At 38.1% G+C, this 23,371-nt stretch overlaps 2 protein-coding genes across 3 annotated transcripts; one reads left to right on the top strand and one right to left on the bottom strand.

Annotated features, from left to right (window-relative positions):
• Window positions 1-760: 760 nt before the first annotated feature.
• btc (betacellulin, epidermal growth factor family member) lies at window positions 761-14,860 on the bottom strand. 2 transcript variants are annotated; one of them, XM_036529108.1, is made up of 6 exons: window positions 14,590-14,860; window positions 13,022-13,126; window positions 10,196-10,313; window positions 9,073-9,219; window positions 6,687-6,835; window positions 761-2,327 (listed from the first exon to the last, which is right to left on the bottom strand). In XM_036529108.1, the coding sequence occupies exons 1-5, from the start codon at window positions 14,630-14,632 to the stop codon at window positions 6,691-6,693; spliced, it is 558 nt and encodes a 185-aa protein (XP_036385001.1). In that variant the 5' UTR covers window positions 14,633-14,860; the 3' UTR covers window positions 761-2,327; window positions 6,687-6,690. The 2 variants fall into 2 exon arrangements, with proteins under 2 accessions (XP_036385001.1, XP_036385003.1); XM_036529110.1 differs by lacking the exon at window positions 14,590-14,860 and adding an exon at window positions 14,130-14,161.
• A 5,426-nt stretch (window positions 14,861-20,286) lies between these two features.
• LOC118777546 (myosin light chain 5-like) lies at window positions 20,287-22,501 on the top strand. Its single transcript, XM_036528587.1, has 7 exons — window positions 20,287-20,308; window positions 20,832-20,939; window positions 21,296-21,371; window positions 21,453-21,557; window positions 21,819-21,897; window positions 22,127-22,175; window positions 22,258-22,501. Exons 1-7 carry the CDS (start codon window positions 20,306-20,308, stop codon window positions 22,357-22,359), a joined length of 522 nt encoding a protein of 173 aa, XP_036384480.1. The 5' UTR covers window positions 20,287-20,305; the 3' UTR covers window positions 22,360-22,501.
• Window positions 22,502-23,371: the final 870 nt, after the last annotated feature.

Genomic DNA, 23,371 nt, shown 5'->3' on the forward strand with positions numbered 1-23,371 from the left:
GCAAGACTTTTGTTCAGCAACTGTCAAACATAATAGGAAATTAGTACAATCCACTTGAATAAATTGTATAAAGTTCAGGAAAAGTGCACTGTGGTCAGATTAAAGCAATGTTGCCATTCCCAGGTTAACATTAGTGTTATAACTATATAAAAAGCAGTTTTAAAAAGCAGCAATCTTACACAAATTATCTCATATGACTCATACAGTAATGAACAAACTCCTAAACATATTCATAAAGCACATTCTTAAAATGTTTCCTAAATTAAATGAGCTCAGAATGGCAATTGGTCTCAGAGAAGAAGTGACAGAGTAAAATGTAAAACAGGTGGGAAATATTTACAGCATATGATGCACTGGAACATTCTGGGTAACGCTATGTAATATTAGTATTTTTAAACTGCCCTGCAAGGTACAGCATAGTATTTATATTTCAAGACACTGTTCGTTGTGGTAGTCAGAAGGCTGCATGCCTTCAAATTTAAACTCTAGCTGTTACATACCCCTATACCCATCACTGACGTGCCATTCAATAAATATTAATCATTGTAAACTAGTCAGTAACAACAACCCTAATCTTCAAAATTGATTTTTGCATTGCTAACTATTATTGACATACTGACATACACTCCCATCTTTGGCAGTTTTGAAAATGTTGAAATATTGTTACGTACTTGAAATGAATCATGTGATATGACATCAGACATCATCATTCATCATTGTCATTTTGACTATTTTAATTTAAATTAATAACTGTGGCAGTATTTACCTTGAAATTCATTGAAAAAAACTTCCACACTAGGGTTCTAATGTAAAAATGGAATGCACAATATGTCTTTGGACTCAAATAGGTTATGACACCTGTAACATCAAGCATGTTTTTTCTTAATTTTATCATAGTCTACCCACAGACAGACTATGCTTTCATTTATCCACTGAAATGACCTGCATATCTGTCAAAATACATAAACAGGATTCAAGATCATCCATGACCATCCATCTGTTTTACACATAAAATAGGGTATGACTTTTTCTCCATGATTCCTCTCTTCCATGTTGCTAGATTATTTGCACATGACAAGCTTACTGCGTAGGTCTTAATCTCATTTCTGAAATATGATGGAAGGTGTGTTAACATTTGCCCAGATTCAGCTACGCCATGGTACACATGACACTCATTATGACAAACAGTATTTTTGACTATTTGGAAACAAAGTGACTTGGGATGATTTTGTCCACCAAGTGGCACACCTTCCATAAATAATAAGTGCAGAAGAGAGCTATAGCATTTGGTTAGATTGTATTATTAAGAGAAATATTACAGAACATGGAGAAAATACTGACTATTCATTGTATAACTGCTCCTTTTATTAGTGCAGCATTGTAATGTAATGAATGACCCTTCCCTGTCCACCATGTGAGAATGCGCAGAGCTCCAACTTGATGAATTGGCAGAGCTGGAGATGCCAATTTAAGACACCACTGTAATCCAAAAGTGTGTTTCTGCAGGTTCTGAGAAATAATAAAATATTGCCATTAAAATAGTTTGTTTTTGTTTTAGAATATCTTGATTTGTATAACCATTAGCACAGCAAAACATTTTAGAAGGGAACATATTCTGACTTCATCCAGTCAGATGGAGGAAGTGTTAGTCATGCTTCCGCACTTCCCAAAACATCAGTTTACAAATTTGTTTGCAATCCTTAGAAATAGTTTGATGTTCAGTCTGAAAAAGCACAGAAGATGGTCAATTACAATAATCATAGTGTTTAGTTACAATTTTGGTGAGCATTGAGCTTGATAAGTCACTAAATATACATTCAATGAAGAAGGCCCATGGCAAGCTGCTTTCTCTTAGAGCAACCATGTGCTTTTATTCCATCCAATGGGGGATGTCTCAATCAACACACACCAGCGATAACAGGCTCCATTATTAAAACTGGAATTTCTTCATTAAATTAGGACTGGGGTCCAGGGGAATGCACTCATCATGAATTTAAAAATCCAAATATCCATGATGTTCCTCTCCACAGTGTCGGTAACGTCCTTTTCCGTTCCAGGTGTGTACTGGCATTAAGTGAGGTACAGAGGTCAAACTTGGTAACCCAAGGAGGACAGTCATGTGGTGTGACATCACTCACCTCTCAAAAGTGTTAATGTCTGAGCAAAAGGTGACCGCCATGAAATAAAATAGCTTTTAGAGCAGCCACAAAGGCCTGAGGAAGCACTGCACTGCACATGGGATGATCAAACTGATGGGCTGTGGGATTCAGTCATTTACAGAGCCATGATCCTGACCAGCAGGGGACAACTCTTCTCACTGCACGTCACTGAAAAACAAACAAGCAAGGGCTAAATTTGTAATGAAGAGTCACTACTGAAAAAAGGTTAAGTCTACTCCACTTCACTCCCACACTAACACGGGAATGGCTTTGTGTCATTACTATTTATGTATTATGAATTGAGAGACTTGTCAATACAAAACAAAACCTTTACACATGGATCCTATTTTTCTCAGTTTTAGATTATTTTAACAAGATTTTAACAATTCTCAAAACTGGTTACACGTTAATTTCAATCAGATGCAAACACTTTCCTTTTCTGGAAATTAAGGCATTCGTATGCTGTGCAGTGTAACTTTTACATGAACAATGTGGGTGGCTAGTGCTGAGTCTCAGATAGAAGGTGAGTGGAACAGGTGAAATTAAGTGTATGGGTCCTTCCTTTCATCTTATTTCAAGCTATATAAAATATTAAAATACACAAGAACCAATTGCTCTTGATTACAATAATACTAGCTAACTGGGTTAGCTAGCTAGGTAGATAGATGACCTCGCTAGTTATTAGAAAAGCATCTTTCATCACAGCCTAGCTAGCTAGCTACCAAGGTCTGACCCACTTCACAACATCAGGAATGACATCATGTGAATACCTGTGGTAAAACAGCTACCTAAAATAGATGTAAGCTGACTAACTTCATTGAAAAATAAATATTACTTACTAGACATACATTGACATTTTTCACTCAGCAAACACTCTTATCCAGAGCAAAGTACAAGATGTGAGTACATTTTATGTTACATTTACATTTCTTACATTCAGTATACACACTTTTTGAAAGCAAAATACACATAATGTTACATTTATATCCATCAGCCCAAAGCAACACAAGCGATGCGTGTACATTTATTTACATTATTGACATCCCGCAGATGCGCTCATCAAGAGTGACTCCCAAAATCAAGCACAAAACAACATAAAACACTACACAAACAAACACTAACATCCACATAGAAACGCCAGTGCCAAGCTCAAGGCCAACACCACAAGAGCACACCAAGCTCAACACAAGTGCAACACAATGTATCTGATAGAAGGACTGTACCATTAAACACAGTTCCAAAACATGCCCCGATATAAATCTTCCACAAATAATGGATGGAAGATGGATGACAGGTCCTCCCAAATGGCCCTGATGGACCTCTGTAGATGTCTACACAATGACTTACTAAGACAAGGACCCCCTTGTCTTTGTAAGCCTCCCTGCAATAAGGCAGGGAGACAAGAGACAAGAGAGAGACGAGAGACGAGAGACAAGGTCACGGCTTCTGCTGTCACCTCAGCACAGGCACACCCATTAAGTGCCCTGTTCAGTTAACAAGTGGAAGAGCAGGCAGCAGAGAAGGGGAAGCCTGAACTACTGACTAATTAGACAAGCAGCTAAAAAAACTAAACAAGGCAAAATACAATAACAATCACATGACTGGCAAACAATGCCATGCAGATCTTTACAGCGCTAAGCAACACACTGTTAAAATACAACACAGTTCAACACAATAACAACAAGTAATAAAAGTGGTAGTGGTTAGATCAGTTCTATTGAGATGTCAAAGTTCACACTATCCAAAACTACCTGTACCCAGAACTAATTGCTCTTGTTCACATTTTTGGGGCCAGCTGACAGGGAAGTCTAAGCTAACAACTAAATAGCAGTTAAAATGTACTCACAAAACTAACCAAGACAATAACCATAACCATTCCATAAGGAAGACAGTAAGCTTCATACATTAAATCCATAGTTTTTAACCTTCATATCAAATTTTCTGCTATAAGTTTCTCAAATATTTTCTGTACATCAAGAACTCTTATTGTCAGATATTTTTAACCACAGTAGGTAACGAAATTCTGATATGTTCTATGATGATAACACTCATATTTGAGTCCTCTGTCTCCACATGCACTGCCTGCATCTGGTAAGGAAACGCTCATATATTCACATTACTTTAGAATTTTGGAAATGGATTTCTGCCCACCCTGCAATGCAAGCCTGTGATACATGAATGTCTTTACTTTTGCAGCGTGTTTGCAAGGCTTCTGTAAACATGTCATGCACAAAACCCATGCCCAAGTTTCACCTAACATTCGGTTTGGACAGCTGGGTCTTAACAGAGGAATTCTAGACTAATGCTTATACCTCCGGTACAACAGCAACCTCCTGGCTGCTACCTCTGTGCCCTCAGAACTTTGAACATGATCTGAACATGTTCATAACCATAGGCCATGTCCTCGTTACAGTCTGCCCTTTTAGAGAGAAACACAGAGAAGCCTGCTGCCCCTCTGTTGCTTATTCAGACAGCCTTCCATCTGGCCTTGAAAAAATGCTTCCAGCTACACATCACCCTGGACACAACTCACGCTTTACCCAGGATACAATTCAAGGGAGTCTATATAGGGTCTGGAAACATTGTGTCATGCTTTCTGCCTGGTGGGATTGTGCGCCTAAGCTGCAGACAGACAGTCTAATGTGCCAGGTGGGTGCCAAGCAGAATTGATGTTCTCCTATTCTAGGGCCCCTTGCAGTCAGTTATTGGTCAGAAAAAAAAAATCAATAAACAATGAAGACAGTTCTTAAAGTCAAGTTCAGTTTGGCTTGACCAAGGAGAGACACTGCCTTTGACAAACAAGGACTAGACTGATCACATTTTCCACAGTCTCCTGTTCACCCTAAAAGACAGCACTATGACAAAATAAATGACACAAATCGAATGTGCAAAGGTCCAGAGAGACACCATGGGCACCAGTAGCGCTCAATGGTTAATTGGTTAAAACTAGAGGCTGACTGAGTGTTTTTCAACATATAGATGAGAATTGCAGTACTTCTTTTTATTCTGAATGGACTCCCAGCACTTCCTCCAGTGTTACTATCATGCTTCTTCCTGCTGCTCGAGAAGACTTGTATTACGTAACTGTGGAGCACTGTCTGACCACAGCTTTGAGAGTCATTATAAGGACACCATATCTTACACATTTTAACCCCTTTGAAACATCTAAATGTATTTCCCATGGCAAATAACAGTAATACTGCAGACAACATTAAACTGGTGTGGGCATCCATTAGTGGTACTTTGGCATTCTATGAAGTGATTTGCCTGCAGCTGCAGCTGGGCTAGCTATCCAATGCTTGCTTATCCCCACCGTGTCCATTTAGCTAGCTAGTTTGCAGACAAAAAGCTTCATCAGAAAGAATTAAAAATTTTCAATGTAATACCTTCCCCAGACATTACTGCATTTAGTCTGATTAAAACAACATTTCATGACTTGGACGATCATATTTATTTAGTGCAGAATAAGATCAGCTGGCTACTTGGATGGTTGATAGCTTCAGCAGTATCTGAAAACACCCAGCCAGCTAGGTGCTGGTGTAAAGCATCTGAGTAGGCAGTGTAGTTAAATTCTTTACAACCCTGCACCTCTTACAAGACGCAGTTTTATTAAAAGACACTTCGGTCTGAGATATTTCTATGAGTCTTCCTATTTGTGCATTAGTAAAATTGCTCTTATGAGACATGGTGTTGTGGATAATTAAATCCCTCTAAAACAAGCCAAGCAATAAATTCATAGCAACATGACCGTGAACAAGCTGGTTACCTAGCTTGCCAAAATTAGGATCTCTGAAATGTGTCATGCACATGGTTGCACCGAGTCTTGTTGCTTGGTTTGTTTTTATTTTATCCAGGTTCAAGATTGAAACCGATGGCCATATTAGTTCCATACACCACGGCTTTTACACTGTGTCATCAATGTAGGCAGCTTGCTAGTGGCTTACTTCACACATTTGCCAATGCAAATGTTTTTCAGGCCAACAGTCTTGTACTTGTTGCTACAAATTGATCTGTTTTATTACAATTAGGAAATTCTCCATGACACCACATCTCTTGCAAAGAGAAATTTTATTACCAGATGAATGTAAAACTGACGCTCTCTTAGAAAATTTTCAACACATGCATATGCTTTACTCAAGCTCATTGCAGGTCTTTGACAACATATTGTTAATAAAGATGTTAATTCAAGTTAAATTGTTTGGTGTAATTCTCATTTTCATACCATATTCTCATTTTCTTACCTGTTTACCCAATGCACAAAAAGACAATTTCTTTTCAACTCTTTGTGCACTACTTTTAAATGCAGCCAACAAACCTCAGAAGTACACACTGCACAAGCAGTGATTAATGGCAAGATCTTAAATAAACGCATGGACCATAAAGACTTGAGTTGAAAATATATTACACACACACGTGTTGATCTCTTGCAACAATGCACAACACAAAGCTCATGTCAGGCATACCTATTATATGCCTTTACTGCCTGGAAGCACACAAAAGTGAAGACACTGAACGTGCTTTATATACCTTATCATACAGCATTCGTCTCTGAAGTTTCTGCGTTGGCTGATACATTTTCTCTGGTTTCATTTGAGGTGCTCATCATATTTAGCTTTTCTATTTCTTCTTTTTTCTCTTCCTTCCTCTTCTTCCTCCTTCTACACAGTTTATGCCGACTGCAGAGGGAAAGAAAATGAAGATTTCAAACATTTCTGCAATTTTTGTGTACACATGGACGGTACAGTCATTTTGCACCAGTCATAACACACTGTACACAATCATTTCTTTCAAATTGTTAAATACATTGACCAAGTACACTGCTCAGAATTGCAGCACTGCCATTTCAGCATGACTAAACATTGTGCATACGAATTATCAAGCACCTCCTGTAGTATTTTTAATGTCCATATTAAGCCCATGGCTTCCTTCCAGATACCTCCATGTCTACACAGCTGAAAAGCATCAAATAATATTTCAAAGGTATAAGCCAAATAATGTCAAGGTTTCAGCAATAAAATAACTTAAGTATCACTAGCAAATGAATAATACAGTTGCTACGCAAAACCTAAACACTATCAGGGTCACATTCCTCCTGGCATCATGCAATATGTGGTTCTTATTCCTGTAAGACAAGGAACCTTTGTTGGAAAGCATTTTGCTCTTGGTCAGTTGCCCAGCTGTAATTAAGGTAAGCAGCATTGAACAAACAGGCCCTTTAACTAACTGCACAGCAGATCCGCGCTGCTAACTGCAGACTCATGAGTAACATCCCACAGGCATTTCATCGCTGCTCTCCTCCTCATGACTGGGGACTCATAAGCATTCCTGAAACCCCAGCAGCCAGATAACAGGCTTAATAACGCAGCCTCTCAGGGCAGTGACACCTCCTTGGCTCCTGGTTCCCTCTGGGGGCTCCCTTACTATCACTCTGGGACATGGTATACTAAACCTACAGTGCACATTTCCAATTCATCTCCTTTAACCTGTGTGTGTGTTTTTTTTTTTTTTGGATTTGCAAATGTGAAACAGAAAAACATTTTCATCCACAACAAAATCAAGCTGATTAATTTAATCCCAGCCCTTTGGACCCACATCTTGATTATGAAAACCCAATGAATAGCAAATATGAATAGTATTGTGTATAACAAATCACTGTGTGAACAAGGACAAGAGAAGGAATTCTCAAATGGCCTGTAATTGAGCAGATCATTCTCATTACGTAGGAGCATTTATGAAACATTCAAGATTGAATTCATCATTCTAATTAGTTTTGTGGGTAGTTTATAACTATATTGGTGATAAGGGCTGTCCATAGCAGTACAATAACTTTTGTTTCTTATGTACAGTTTGCAAAAAAAACAAAACCACAGTAATGTTTCAGAGCCATAGGAAGAAATAGGCACAACAGGCAGTGTACTAGAACATGTGCAATTTTTTTTACATGGGATATTACACTGACCACATTGAAGCATCTTCACATACTTGTTGGCACCTCAAATACTTCATTCAAACATTTTTGGAATAGTTTCACAGATATCATTTGACAATGCTGCACTCTTCTCCACAATTTCATGAGTCATGAGTTTAACATAACTTTCAAACAAGGATTGTTTATTGCATCATACATTCAAGTGAATGAGTGCAGAGCGTGACCGTCTCAGGCATAAACAGACTAATTCCTTCTGTGCTAGGCTAGTGTTCGTCTTGACCTGGGTGATTTTAAAATGTTAGTTATGATGGCACAAATGAATGAGTATTGTGTCACAGCACCTTTGCTTCATTGTTCTGGTAAAGCCCCAGAGGTGTAGAAAAAAAGCTATTCACTCACAGCATTACTGCTGGTGCATTTGTTGCCAGATAACTATGTGTTAAACTGTGTGTTGAACATCTGGATGCTTTTCTCTGTTGACTGGAATTTTGCTGATTCTTTTGCACTTAAATGATTCCACTAAACAAAACCGCATGGGCAGACTACAAAAGCTTTGTGAGGTCAGAACTGCAGATGGTGGTTAACGTGCAATTTAAAAATGTAATAACTAGAAATAAAGCACAGATTCGGTGACAGCTTTAATTAAACATTGGGCAATATCATTGCCAACATTGTTCATATCATGCTGAAAATGCAGAAATGAGACCACTGATGATAAGCTGTGATTCAGACAGAATGGGATGAATAGTAATTATTCTTCCTGTATGGCCTGTGTTTAATTGAGCGGTGACAGTCAAAAGGTACTTAACCCACAGTTGCCTCAGTAAATATCCAGCTGTATAAATGGATAACATTGTAAAGAACTGTAACCTATGTAAGTCGCTTTGGATAAAAGCGTCTGCCAAATGAATAAATGTGATAAATGTAAAAGCATCACATTGATTTTGGCCAGACACTATTCTAGTCTGTATTTTTGTTACTTACTGGGCACAGATGCAAATGAAGACGATCAAGAGTATCAGGAAGATCAATGCAGCAATCACACAGGCAATGATAATCTGCCTCTGATCTCCAATGCGTGAATCGAAATCTACATATTCACACCTGTGTCCCATATATCCACTTGGACATCTGAAAAAAAAAAAAAAAAAAAAATATTACATAATAAGATTGACCGTAACTTTTCTTCCTAAGACCGTAAGGGTAGTTCAGATCAGCTGTACATACTCTTCACTTGTGTTAATGGCAGCTGTCCATTTTCTGTTCCTACTGAGTGAAAAACAACAATAGAATGCAACAAAACAGGTGGCAGATATAGAAGATAATGTATGCCTTAAGACTAGCCAAGGTAAGTGAATGATGTTGACTGAATTTGTCCAATTAGTGTGCATGCAATATTGGAATACTGCCTTGATATTAATACTGGTTTACAAACAGAATTTGTCTGAAATTCAATTGCTGTTTAAAACTTTTAGTGTTACAAAAAGTCATTATGTACATCGATTAGCTTTCAAATGCAAATATTACCATAAATGCTGAAGCAGAATTTTTCAACACCTATTCTACCTATCCTGTACATCTGACTAGCTAATTTTGTAGCTGGCACTGATGCCTATAAAAAAGCCACAAAGAATAATTCATATTAATGAACACTGCATTGAGGTTGCATTACTTAACATAAACTAATGCATGATTACCATTCACACCTTTATTAATGTCTAACTCGAATGTGATGACAATTTGATTAGCATTAAGTCATGGTACTTCATCATGTATACATCCTTTTTGTGCACCTTTAATAAAGTAGCAACCACTTCCAAAGTTATGTCTAACTAATGCATTGTAATAACGTAAAGCATTAACACAGTTTTGGAACATCTGACAGTATTCATGTTTATGTGTCTGTTAACTATTCGCCACATTTAGCAGTGTACCAAAAGGCACATGATGCTGTCTTATGTCCCACTTGGGAGAAAAAGGAGTAAGTAAGCACTCAAGGGCACAGCAGCTGTGTCCAGGCTTTACCCTGCAGACATCATAAGCCCACTAGCCATTCCAGTACTCTCTAAACTAATACCTGTACAGTGTTAATCAACATCAGACTCACATGCATAAGGGTGTGTTTTGCTCCTTCACAAAGCGGCACTTCCCATGGATGCAATAATGCTTGAACTCCCTTGGACACTTTGAGAAATGACCGCTCCACTTGGCCGTCTCTGCCATGACTGCATAGGAGGGAAAGGGGACAGTCAATGCTATTCTAAAATATTAATTTAACACACATGCATACGACATCGCTTGGAGATCTGCTGTGAGCGACTTCATTAAAAACGCATAACATCTGATTCTCAGATGTGAGATGTTGAATTATTTTTACTCTCTGCTGTTTCAGGGTTTAGATATTCTGAAACAGAAGAGCACTTGGGAGATCTTGGAACATTGTCACTGTCACATCATCATAGTTAACAGCTGGAATCACAGTTAACACATGACAAAGCCATAGGATATGTCACTCATCATCTGAGTATGTATACAAGATATCCGCTGTGACTTACGAAAGGACAGAGTATTCCACGATAGACAATATCTGAATATGTCAGTATTTCTACGAAGCAAGTAAGGCAAAAAGAATGTAACTACAATACTTACAAAACAGATTTGTCAATGACATACCTCTTCTTTTGTAAATGCTGTTCTGCCAATAATTTACAAAGTCACATAATGAGAATCAAAGACTATAAAACCATTAACCCAGAACTCACTGTGAACTCTACCTGAAGAACAAGCTAAACTGAGTAATGAACCCCACCCCCACCCCTTCCCCCTTCATTTTCCTATCCTATATTTTGCAAATATGCATTATGTATTGCTACCATAAGTTAGGCGGTCCACCTACAGCCTCTGAGTGGTATAATACACAGGAAGTGTGGTACTACCCAACGGTGACAAAGAGAGAGGAACAGAACCAGACTTTCAGAAATGTCATTACATTTACATATATTCATTTTTCAGACACTTTTATCCAAAGAGACTTACAAGCAAGGCAGAGTACAACACAAGCAAAAAGCCATACATAGAGAAATGTTGCGACCGTCTAATACTTCCTATCTCAACTGCATATAAGTCTGTAACGTTTCGGCTCTAAAGAATTTCATTATCTACCGTATGAAGAACAGTCAAGATGCCAGGAGGAAATGAGAGCTCTGCGATGACTCAGAACAAACTGAAATATTTATATCAGATTCTTTCTGATGTGTGTGACTGGCCGCTCACTTTTTACATTTCTTTTATGCACTAAGATTGTCAAATCAGGACAAATACACTTCTTCACCACAATTCCTAAAACCGAAAGTGATAACTCAGATTCATGTTTTATTTGTCCACACCCTAAAACACACAATATCACACAGGAAGCTGGGCCTCTCCTTTGGAATATACTACTTATCAAAACTAATACCGCAATGATACTTTTGACACCAGTGAGAAAGTTGCTGTTTGTCTAGACAGAAAAAAGTCGACAGAGAAAAACTATCTGCAGTCATCCTAGACAGGAAATGTGAACCATGGCTGCTTGACTAAATGAAAAGGAGACTTTCAGACATTTCCCCCAAGATGGCCTTTCTGTAACCCCAAGATCATCAGTAGCCCCTTGTATTTAACTGCTGATATTCAGAATTACCCATTATTAGTAAAGTTCCTAAAGTGCTCTAGCAGGCTAAAGTCAAATGTCTGGTGGGAAATGCTTTCAAACCATAAAAAAGTATAAAGTATATAACTGATAAATTAAACAGTATTGTAATTTTCAGTATATTTACTTTACATATCAGACGATCTGACGATTAGATGATGAAGGTTCCACAGCTAAAATGCATGGACTTCCATGGCCTTGTCAAAAGAGACACAATAAAAAATTGGTGAAAGTATTAGTTTTTTGGGTGAAGGCATGCCAATGGTTTAACCTAGTGGTGAGTGTCTCTGTATTAGTTTGCATACCAAAAACAGTTCACTGAGGAATGGGAGAAAGACTAAAAAAATCAGGCATATATTATATCAGAAGTATAAATGTAGACAGTTCACCTCAGACAGTTCACCACATCATTCCTTGAGTCGGTGCGATTATTAACATGCATTTCCTGTGTATGCAGTTCTGGCAGGTGCATTCTACATGACAACACTGCATCTCTGAAGGGTTTTCAGAATATACGCTACAGCTTATTAGAGTCTAAAGGGAAGCTTTCAAAGGTGAAACAACATGGAATAATGTTTTTGTAAAATCACAAATGAACATAGTGAATAGTGAGCAAAAATGCAACCTTGCATGGCTTTGTTGAATTAACATACTCTGCTTCAGCACTGATAATATACCTTTACTACATCATGTCTTGAGATGGTCCAGTGAAAGCGTAAAATGGGTCTGGGCAGCAAGACAAGTCACAGCAATTCTACTTTTTGTCAACAGATCTTATGAGAGAGATTAAAAAGCACCTCCCCCATAACATTCCAGCCTTCCTCACAGACCATGAAATGACAATGGTATTTGTTTTCACAACAATGCTAAATAAGGTCAGATTTAATACCTGCAGAGACTAATACCAACAGACACTAATACTTCACACCCAATCATTCACACCATAGTATCAGCAGAGGGAGAGGGAACTGTATGACAACTCTTCCAATCAGTGAATCACATGAACCTGCTGTAAGAATGTGTGAATGACGCAGGAAAGGAGCATGACGTTTACTCCCTGCTAATGACCGCTGGCAATCATACAATATCAGCTACTGTTAAGCACACACAAACTGTATTAATCTTGGGTTTGATTATTTATGTGTGGCTGCTACTACTCTGTGACTGTATTTCCTGCATTTTCTCCAGTTTGATGGTACAATAGAGGAACTGGCGAAGAAGAGAGACAGCCACCATCTTCTTTACCTGTATGGTTGCTTCCGTTGCCATGGGGACTGTAGGACACACTTTTGTTGGTTGCCTCTTGTGTCGCATTCCATTCAGCTTGAGAGTATTTGCATAGGGCAACAGCTAAAGCCAGAAAACAAATAAATCCCTGGTCACACACTGCACAAATATGAAAACAACTCCACACACAGCCTTTGACCTTTGTTACAGAGTCAGGGATGAAAAACAGAAAAGCAGTGAATACAGATTTGAAATTGAAACATAACCAAAATCAAAAGGGTGGTTGTCAAATTCTTAACATTCTTAAGATCTTAAGATTTTCCATCTCAGACGGTTTACAGTTTCATCAGTCTAATACACTCATGCTCATGTCTGCTCAAAGAGTGGAGCACAAATGCAAAAAAAAAAAAAAAAAATCTTAAAGACCTGTTCCATTAGACAGAAAAAAGAAAATGATACCAAATACATTATTGGCATATGTCAAATGTAACACTTTCCAAACGCTTACTGTCTTTTCCTCAAAATGTAAAGTCAATTTCAAGTTCCTATTAGAGATACTTGTAAAACAATTCTGAATGATATATATGACATATTTCAGAGAACTGTCCTAGGTGATCTTTAAGCCAATATAATGTAAAGTGAACTGATTTTCAAGACACAAACAATTTTAAAATAGCTCCCATGTTGAGAAATCCAAATACATCATTGACATGTATTTGAAAGTACTGTTGACTAATTCTCTGTGAACAGGTCACTAGCACACACATATAACACACTGAGGCTCTGCCCTGTCACAGCTCGAATGAGACATGGATATGCTAATTGATACGGACAATCACAATGGATGTTCAAACGGGGTGTAACAAAAAACATATTTAATCACCATTCGCACTTACTTGACAGTCTCCATACACATAGCCTGTTCAGTGCACTTACACAATACTATGATACTAAGGTTTTTTATACAGTATGTTACATAAGCTAATATCGCCAAAGTAATCGATACCCTTCATTTATTAGACTGATCTTTTCTGTCGGTTTGCGTGAAAGTATGACAATTATTGTGGATTTAATTCATGAATGGTCATCATTATTTTGATGGATGGATGCAATAACATTGACCTACTAAGAAACAGGATATCTACGATATCTTGCATTGGCTTCGCAATCTTCATTCCCTCATTGAAAAGGCTCAAGGCTGTTTGTGGAAGCACTCTGCAAATAACCGTAGTCATTCGTTACTTTAGAGTGCGTAATCGTAGTGAAAATAGGTTTTACAATCCAACGCAGTTTTAGCGTATAGCATTCAGTAGGTACAGCATGTGAACCATGAACTCATAGTGACCCCTGCGTCATGATTTTAAAATATAATGTTAAGTATAGCCATAATTACTATTCACACTATAGTGACGCGCCAGGTCGCAGCCCACTGGTAGCTCTGAATAACCGGCCCAGGTCTTCATAACCACTAACATCAAGTTTTGCTTTTAAGTGCCGATTTTCAACTGAATGAAACTGAAGGAAATGCAATGGATAAGCATATAGAATTACGTCATCCATTTACAAGTAATTGTATTGGTTCTTACCTGTAAATAATGCAAACACTCGGCAAGTGTATGTCCCCTCCATGGCGTTTAGCTCGTACCAATAGTAACTTTTTTAAATTACGTCTTGTTTACTTTCTGAATGCAAAACTAGGGAGTTCCAGATTCCATACACAAAAGCACCCCACAGCGGCATTCATATATTTAACTTTTTTCCCAACTGCGAAGTCTTTCCGATCACAGGGATTCGGTCCTTTTGAAGTTAGGTTAAGTCTTCGACGCAACGCGCCGCAGGGAGAATTCCCAGCGTCTCCCTCATTCTATGACCAAACTGAAACCCGATAGCGGTGGACTCTAGGTTACGTTGTCCTTCTTTGGCTAAAAGGGGTGGTATCAAATCCTCCTCACCCCGCCCGCCAGTACACGCGACAACTTTTATTGACACCGAAAGGTCAAGGTGGGGGTTTGGGGTGTTTACTATATTATAAAACGCTATTATATTTGATACAGGGTATTGTAGTTCCAATACAGCTTGCTTAAAAATCTCAATATGAAGACAATTCCCTTTATCCCCAAATTATCATTATGATGTTCCAGTCACCTCAGCAAATGGATTTGTTAATTACTCCTGGTTGCCTGGTTGGTAGAAAGATAAGCAGAGCCGCATTTCTTTACCATTCACTGGAACTGGTAGAAAGGTTGATTCACATGACTTTTAGAGCACTTTTCTGTAAGACTGCACAGCATCAATATTTTACAACATGTTCCTGCATGGCCAACAGCAACAGCCTTTGTTTTTGGCAACCATATAAATGTGTAATGCAAATAGATTATGCAAAGACAGCATTATCAAAAGTCATGTGTTGTGTGAATATCAGCTGTCAACCACTGAAGAAATCAAAGGGGGCAGCATCTGCAGCTCTGACATCAATTAACAAGGGTATTCCAAGCAGCACTCTGGTTAAAATTATTTCTAAAGCATTTTGACAGGATTTGCACTGAATAAAAACGTTAAAATACATTGACTTTCAGCAGAATGGGAAGTATAATATGTATGAGCCATGCACAATCAATGCAAAGAGACAGCATTATTGTGTGTTTTTCATGTAAAAAAAAAACAACCTTTTTGAGCCATAGCACTGTATCTATATAGCCTGGACTGAAAGCACCTTGGTCTTAGTCACAGTATAGTACACAGCAGCTTAAGATGAAAGTGTTAAAGACATTAACACATCATCAAATTTAAAAGGCATGACTTCACTGTAAGTTTTTTTGCCCTTAATATAATCACATACTGTTGCTAAAGCTCTTATGTTTGTCTATGAACCTATATGCTAGGTTTAAAGATTATGAGAGAGAACATATACATCATAAGCCCCATGGCCACCATGGAAAAACACATCTTTCCAGTTGACAATTCACAGCTTTGGGATTAAATAAAATGAACTAATCTATACCTTCGACCATTTGTTGTGTAGTTGTACAGTACACACACAGGGGAGTGAATCTCATTGAACAGGGCTCTACATGTTGATGTCTACACAAAAAAAGCAGACCCTACACTATATTTCAGTGCTCTTTACCTTTCACAATGTGACCTGTGTGAAAGCATGGCTGTTATATCAAATGTCAGGTTTCAATGACTAGGATCATTTCGATTTCAAAGGATCTATGCATTGCGCATGTCAGCTCCCTAGGGAAAGTGCAGAGAATGGGAAACTAAAATGTAGGGGAATGTCAAAGTCACCGACCACCTTCCTGCTTCTAATCACAACCAAATGCCACACTTAATGAACCTTTGTTTTACTATATATATATATATATATATATATATATACAGTCACACAGAACATAATTGCAATGTATCATGCAGTAAAGTAAAATGTGAGAATTGGCCAAGGGTCTAACTACTTTTGCAGTGGTAAGGTGCTGCTGAGGACTAAAATTACTTGAATACAATCTTCTACTAATCCATGCAAGAAATTATAGAAAGAACAATAATAGGCCTTCTTCCCCCTTCCTAAATTTTGCACCCGCCATGAATATCCAAATTGTTCCATCCTTACTTATATTTTGAATAAAACTCTTTCCCCCGTCTCTTTCTGAATATATTTAAATTAAATAATGTATTTGATTTGATTTTCAGTTGTAAAATACTTCAAAATAAGGGGAACAATTGACACTCACAAGGGCAGCATTGCAGCAGCATGAGGCCAGCAGAGGCGCCGATCTCATCAGACTCGAGACTTTCATACGGCGCCAAATCAATCTTTGGAGTGCAGTGTGCGCTGTAGCGGTCTTCATCTGCCGCCTAGCCGGAGTATTTGTTTGTGTACACTGGCGACTGGGCTACGGATTTTCCCCCGCAAGACAGACTAAGCCTCTGCTCCTCTCTCACACATATGCAAGCAGACAACGAGCCTTTTACTTACAAGAAAGTAAACCCCGGCTCAAGCAGGCCTCAACGATGAGGCGCTCAACTGGGTTTTACAAAGATGAAAAGCGCTTAATATTTCAAGGAACATTCGCGTGATGAAGAATAGGAGGGAAATATGGAACGTACCACCAAATCTTGCCATGTTTATCGATTTCTATATTAGCAACATTGGTTCAGATTTTGCGTTTTCATTGGCCAGGCAGGTATTTGATTCGGACACAAAAACTCTGAATCCTTTAACACGGAATGTGTTGTGCATCTTTATTTGCATTGAAACTTCACATATTGTGGATTTTGTCTGGCGTGTAAAATGATGAGTGAAGCAGGTGTGAATAGAAACCTGTGGTGCACCTCAAAAATGCTGCTGTGGAGGTGGGTTTTGGCCAAAAGAGGGTGTCATTTTTGTCGTTTCTCAATGGTCAAACTCTGAAAGTCGCTAATGTGTTGCTTTAGCTCCATCTAGTGGACGATGCCCATATCCATTTTTTCTGATTTTTTAAGCGCTCCTATGCTTTCAGTTTGCTTAGCTTTTTATGTTATGTCCCTGTTTTAAAACACATTTATTTACGAGGGCAGTAAGTATCTTTACCAGTGTAAGCATCTTCATTAGTGTTACAACAGTAGTGCCCCCCACCCCAACTAAAAAAAATATGCATAGTTCATTTCTTTAGCAGGCACCATTACACGAGTCACTCAAATAGCATGCATTTCTACACAATTATGCATTTAAACAGCCTTTACTTTTGCTCAGCACCTGAAAATCTGTGTTTGTTCATGTGTATTCTGTTGGACTGTCCTGCTTCTACTTGAATACAATTGCAGTATCAATTATGTCAATAGTACTGCATTTAATGTATTTGCTATCTTCTTTTTAAAATACTAGTAACAATGACAGTTGTAACAGTCTCAGAACAGACCGCCTATTACAAGTTACAAGTTATCAGTGATTGGGTGCTGTACAGAAACACTGGGCCTTGGGAATGATGGAGTTTAATGTGACTTTGCAATGCTGTTATCAATTCCTGGAAACCAGCCTCAGCTCCACTTTAAAAACATTCTTCCATTCCAGAACTGCTGGTTTTAAGAGCTGCTTGGGGGAAGGATTTTAAATCAGCATACTTGGCAAACCGATTTGACCTTGACTGACAATGAACATGCCTGATAAACATGATTTAGTGAATATGAATTTTCATTTCAACTCTCACTGTGTAGTTTGATCACCAACTGTAGGTACACGTGCAGCTCAGCATCAAGGGTTAAATGAACCAACCTTAATATGTACCACATTCCTCAGTGCTAAGTTTAGTGCTTTCTGTCTTCTGCCTTCTTTGACTTTGTGTGCCTCAGTTGTGTATAAATGAATGCTTTTGTGCAGAAGGCTTCTGATCTCTCTCATCTGTCACTGTTGAAATGTCTTTGAAATTCACTTTTGTTTCTTACATGTCCTGAAACTTTAAATTTTACCTTTCTCTCAGTTGCCAAATTTCCCTGCAGTATTAATTTACAACATCTGAGACGCTGCAGGTTTTTATAGAAGAGTGGAGGAGACTAAAATACTCTTAACCAATACAAAAAACAGGATGAACAACGATTAAACATCACAGAAGAGGACCCAGACTTCAAATGAATTGTTTTAATAGTTACTAGTATATTCTGTTCACGGTAACATTTGTTAGTGAACATTTTTCCCTGGAAAACTGCAAGTTTGATCAGATGAAGCTGGTGTCAAATAATGGAGTTCATTAGAATATCCTAAAAATTTGTAATTTTCATGAAATTGAATTCCCTCCTTAGTCCATACCATACATTTTATGCTGGTGGGTTGGCTTACATAATAACAAATGGGGAAAGTGTGTGAATATCAGTTGATTTGTAAAATGTTTTTGTCAAAATAGGTTTTTAGGTATTTTTCAGCTTTAATTGTTGTAATAATGACAGTGGAGTCTGTCCCAAATGCATTCTCAAGTAAAACCTTTCTTCTCCATTAGCAAGTTTGTACTTACATGGCGTTGCGTGAAGTATGGACTCCCTCACTTACACATCCCTTGTTCACTTGGATTGGAAAGCAGCCAAAGAGTGCAATGATTTATGGGTTTTTTTGCAGTTCTGTTAAACTTCCAAGTTATGCTCAGTTTAGTAATCCTCTGATACCACAATCATTGGTCTGTGGGATCCACAAAGCTGAATATATATGTATGATGTATCTGTGCCAGTTCGGCTTTTGGTGGTGCGTAGGTTGTTGCACATGCCGCTGCAAAGTTTCTTCATTGTTCTTATGGAATTTGAGCATGCAAGCAAAGCAATGACTGTTGTCGCCACCTGATATCCAATATCAAATGACTTCCCGCAAATGAAACCCAGTACTCATCATGTAGGTCAGAAGACTGTTGGTATATTTTACCAGTCTCTTCCACATCTTTGATTAGCGAGCTCAACAAGCGAAAGATTGCAACACCCTCCTGTCACCTCAGCAGCTGGCCCGCCGGACAGCCAAGTTCCACCATGATCATCACTTTACTCAACTAACAGCTCTCTAGGGTCCGCTTCAGATTTTAGGAGTTAATTTTAGAATATGCTATGTCTTATGCCTCTCTCGCCAGCAGACAGGCTGGTGGAATGAAGGAAGTTATGCTGTTGGGCAACTTTTTATTCTCCTTCATTTAGTAAACTATCATAAATCAGGAAGTTCAGTAGAAACCATGGAAAATGTGTTTGCCACACAAATGTCATTTACAAATAAAAAAATCACAGTAATGTCATCAACTATTTAATCACATTTAAGATGATATTAACTTAGATTAATCCTCCTAATTACTGAGCATTGCCAACATTAGAGAAGTGCCAATTTTAATCTAGTCACTGATTGTACAATCTTCCTGAAACTCAGTTATCTTACCATATGCTATGTCTGAAATGTTTGTTTTGAGATAAACACAGCGGTAAAACCCATCTATCAAAACAGTGCTGGTAAAGAAAACCACATGAAAAGTATGCAGTGCTTGAACAGATCCTCCAGTAAATTTAGCTCATCTTGCTATAGCCATGTGCACAAAGTGCAAACGCTTAAAAAGGTTTTGAATATAAACAGCAGTTGGTAGGCCTCTGGAGGGCCTGAACCTTGCCTAACAGCTTGCCCATGTATGGACCATTTTGCTTGGGCTGGGGGTCCCAATCGGATCAAAATTATCCTCTATGGGACCCACTTCATATCAGCTGTCATCTTGGACCGTCTTCCTGTTACAGACAGCTGCCGTATTTAAGCTGTCTTCTTCCACATCCTTCAGGCACGTTCTTGGGGAAGAGCATCAGCACCAGTCAAGCATGGTGAGTGTTTTCACAGCTTCTTAGCAGCTTTTCTGGCAATTTGAAGACTTTAAGAGAAGTACAATTCAGTTTAAGAGCATTTTATTGTGGACCATAACTCAACATACGTATGTTTGTTCGTACATATAGTTGTACCATCTTATACTTTATTGATTCAGTAGCTAGTCTGGTGGTATTGTACAAGACAAAAATCATATCCTGCTCAATATTCTGATATTAATATTCTGCTTTGTTTAACCTGGTTTTCATTTATTAAGGCATAACAAACAATTTGGAGGAAATACATTACTTTGTTGAGGACCTCTGACTGGAAAGTCCTTTTTTTGTAGCAAATATAGAACAAAGAATAAAGTTACATGGAAATCTTCATCATCTTGAATACTAAAGAGGAACTAGGGATCTGTTGTGTAAAAGTGGGACAACGCCTGACTATGAACGTTATACTTTACTTCTCTTTTGCAACATCATGTTTCGAAGCTGTGTTCTCAATCCTAAACCACTCACCTAATCAAATTCCTTCCAGGCCAGCAGAAAGACCAAGAAGAAGGAGGGGGGTGCCAAGAGGGCCCAGAGAGCCTCCTCAAATGTCTTCTCAATGTTCGAGCAAACACAGATCCAGGAGTTTAAAGAAGTGAGGAGACACAACACTGAAGAATGTGACGCAGCTTGCATTTGTGATAATAGCCAACTAAAGTCAACCAGTGTGTGCTAGAGCAGTGAGCTCTGAACTGTAAGGGAATCACACCTCCATGGTGTTGTACAATTAACAAGTCCCAGTCAACACTTTACAATTTACACTCAGTATGCAGATATACTTCTCACAGTTTTAGACTTGTTTCAACAGTTTTTCAGTAATGTAACCATCTAAAATTGCTGTTCTAAATGCAGTTCTTCACTTTTGATTCATGATCATTTATCGTTTAGGTGTATATCATGACCTGTGTACATGTCATTCATATGCTAACACACCTTTTCACTCTCATGCAGGCCTTTACACTAATAGATCAGAATAGGGATGGATTTATCGACAAGGAAGACCTGAAGGACACCTATGCCTCTCTTGGTCTGTATTTTACTCTATACACATAGTGAGTATGAATTCAAGTGCCATTTAAATGATACTGACTGATACCCATTAATTTAGGTAAGCTGAACGTCAAAGACAATGAACTGGAAGACATGCTGAAAGAAGCCACTGGCCCCATCAACTTCACAATGTTCCTTAACCTGTTCGGGGAAAAATTACATGGTATGATTTTGATCTTAAAGATGTTGTTGATGGAACTGTCTAATTTACCCATGCTATAGTTAAATTGGACAACAAAATGAACCAATAGTCAATTGGTGATTGTTCAAAGACACATGATAATATTCATTGAGATCATTAAACAAGAGTTTACAAGTATTTTCTGAACATTAGAGTCTTCACTTTAATATGATATTGGAATCAATGTATGAGAGGCATGAATGTGTACACTACTGTACATAAAGTGATTTGCTTTGCATACAGGCACAGATCCAGAGGACACCATTTTAAATGCCTTCAAAATGTTTGATCCTGAAGCTAAAGGACATATTCACAAAGATGAGTAAGTTACCAAGTCATACAGTCAAACAAATACGTAAAAACATGCTAGATATTAAAGATAAACAAGAATTTTTTTTTTCCTCCTGGGGAAAAAAAAATTTACTTGTATTTTTATTTTTGAAGAAGAGATAGTCTTTGATTCCTGTAGGCCAGATTATTCTATACATCATGAAATGCAAGTTTATACAGAGCCTTCCCTAAAGTCTAAAATGATCCATTTTTCTCTATAGATTACAACGTGTGCTGATGACACAGGCAGATAAGTTTACAGCAGAGGAGGTAGGTACCTGAGGTTGCCTTGATTACCCTTTTGACCAAAACAAACTGTCCCTCCCTAACCAATCTCTGTGGCCAATTATAGGTAAAACAGATGTTCCAGTCCTCCAACATCGACCAAGCAGGGAACCTGGATTACAAATCCCTGTGCTACATCATCACACATGGGGAGGAGCAAGAAGAGTGAGGGAGCTGCCCAGCGTCCTACACCACAGCCGTCTGCTCTGAGCCAAATGTGAACGTGAACTCCTGCCTCGCTCGCTTTCTCCTGGGCTCAAGGTCCAAAACAAAACGCCAGTCAATTTCAAACTGTATGTCGTTATTTAATTAAAAACCTACCATCACTACCAGTCTTGTGATTTTCTGTCAGTGTGTTCAATGAATCGTTGATAAATTCTGAGTGGTATCTTAATGCAGACACTGATCAGCCAAATAATATTTTTGTAGGACTGGGATGTGAGTAAGTAAATGAAACAATTTTCCATTAATCCTTTCATCAAATGTATTATGTGTAGAATACAAAACACTGAATAGTAATGTCTACATGCAAGTTCTCAAAACAGATGCAAACTATGTCCAACACTCACATAGATTAACGTCATATATGTACTAAATACTAACAAATCTAAATAAAGGTTCTCCACATGAAAATGTCTCCAAAAGGAATAAAAACTCCTCTGGGATTTCTTAGTCTTGAGGATAGGTATTACTCTCAGGAAAACAACACCACTGCACCAATCCCACACATTACATCACATTGAACCATCCTGAAGAATCTTACAGCAAGAACAAAATTACAGGCGATTCCTGCAATCTCATCACACAGATTGCTCATGAAATTACATCGCATCTTACATACACACACCCATACTACTTTTTGGTCCATAATACCCTTTGCGCAATTTGTAAACATCTTAAACTAGAAAAAAAGTAAAAAACTTCTGTCAAGTGCATCTTTCTAATTATACTGCCATACTTCCTTTGAGGGCTGCTGCTGTAATAGTGATAACTGTGTACTGTTAAATATTAGCAGTACTTTTGGCTCATTGTTGACTGTGGCGGAAACCTGAGGCCAGTTTCTGGGTTTCACATATAGACCAACAATAATTCAAAACTTTGAATTTATTTTCCCACAAAAATAATTATGTACATATAGAACATATAATACATTTTCTCATCCAAAGAAATTGGTCCAGTGT

The sequence above is a fragment of the Megalops cyprinoides genome, chromosome 5 (assembly GCF_013368585.1).
Source record: "Megalops cyprinoides isolate fMegCyp1 chromosome 5, fMegCyp1.pri, whole genome shotgun sequence".
In the NCBI taxonomy this organism is placed as follows: domain Eukaryota; kingdom Metazoa; phylum Chordata; class Actinopteri; order Elopiformes; family Megalopidae; genus Megalops; species Megalops cyprinoides.

Coding starts and splice junctions, on each gene's coding strand:
- btc (XM_036529108.1), bottom strand. CDS start 14,632: ATGGAGGGGACATACACTTGCCGAGTGTTTGCATTATTTACAG. Junction 13,127..14,589: donor AGTGTTTGCATTATTTACAG/GTAAGAACCAAT, acceptor TTCTGGCTTTAG/CTGTTGCCCTATGCAAATAC. Junction 10,314..13,021: donor CAACGGAAGCAACCATACAG/GTAAAGAAGATG, acceptor CCTCCTATGCAG/TCATGGCAGAGACGGCCAAG.
- LOC118777546 (XM_036528587.1), top strand. Junction 20,940..21,295: donor AGATCCAGGAGTTTAAAGAA/GTGAGGAGACAC, acceptor ACTCTCATGCAG/GCCTTTACACTAATAGATCA. Junction 22,176..22,257: donor ATAAGTTTACAGCAGAGGAG/GTAGGTACCTGA, acceptor GGCCAATTATAG/GTAAAACAGATGTTCCAGTC.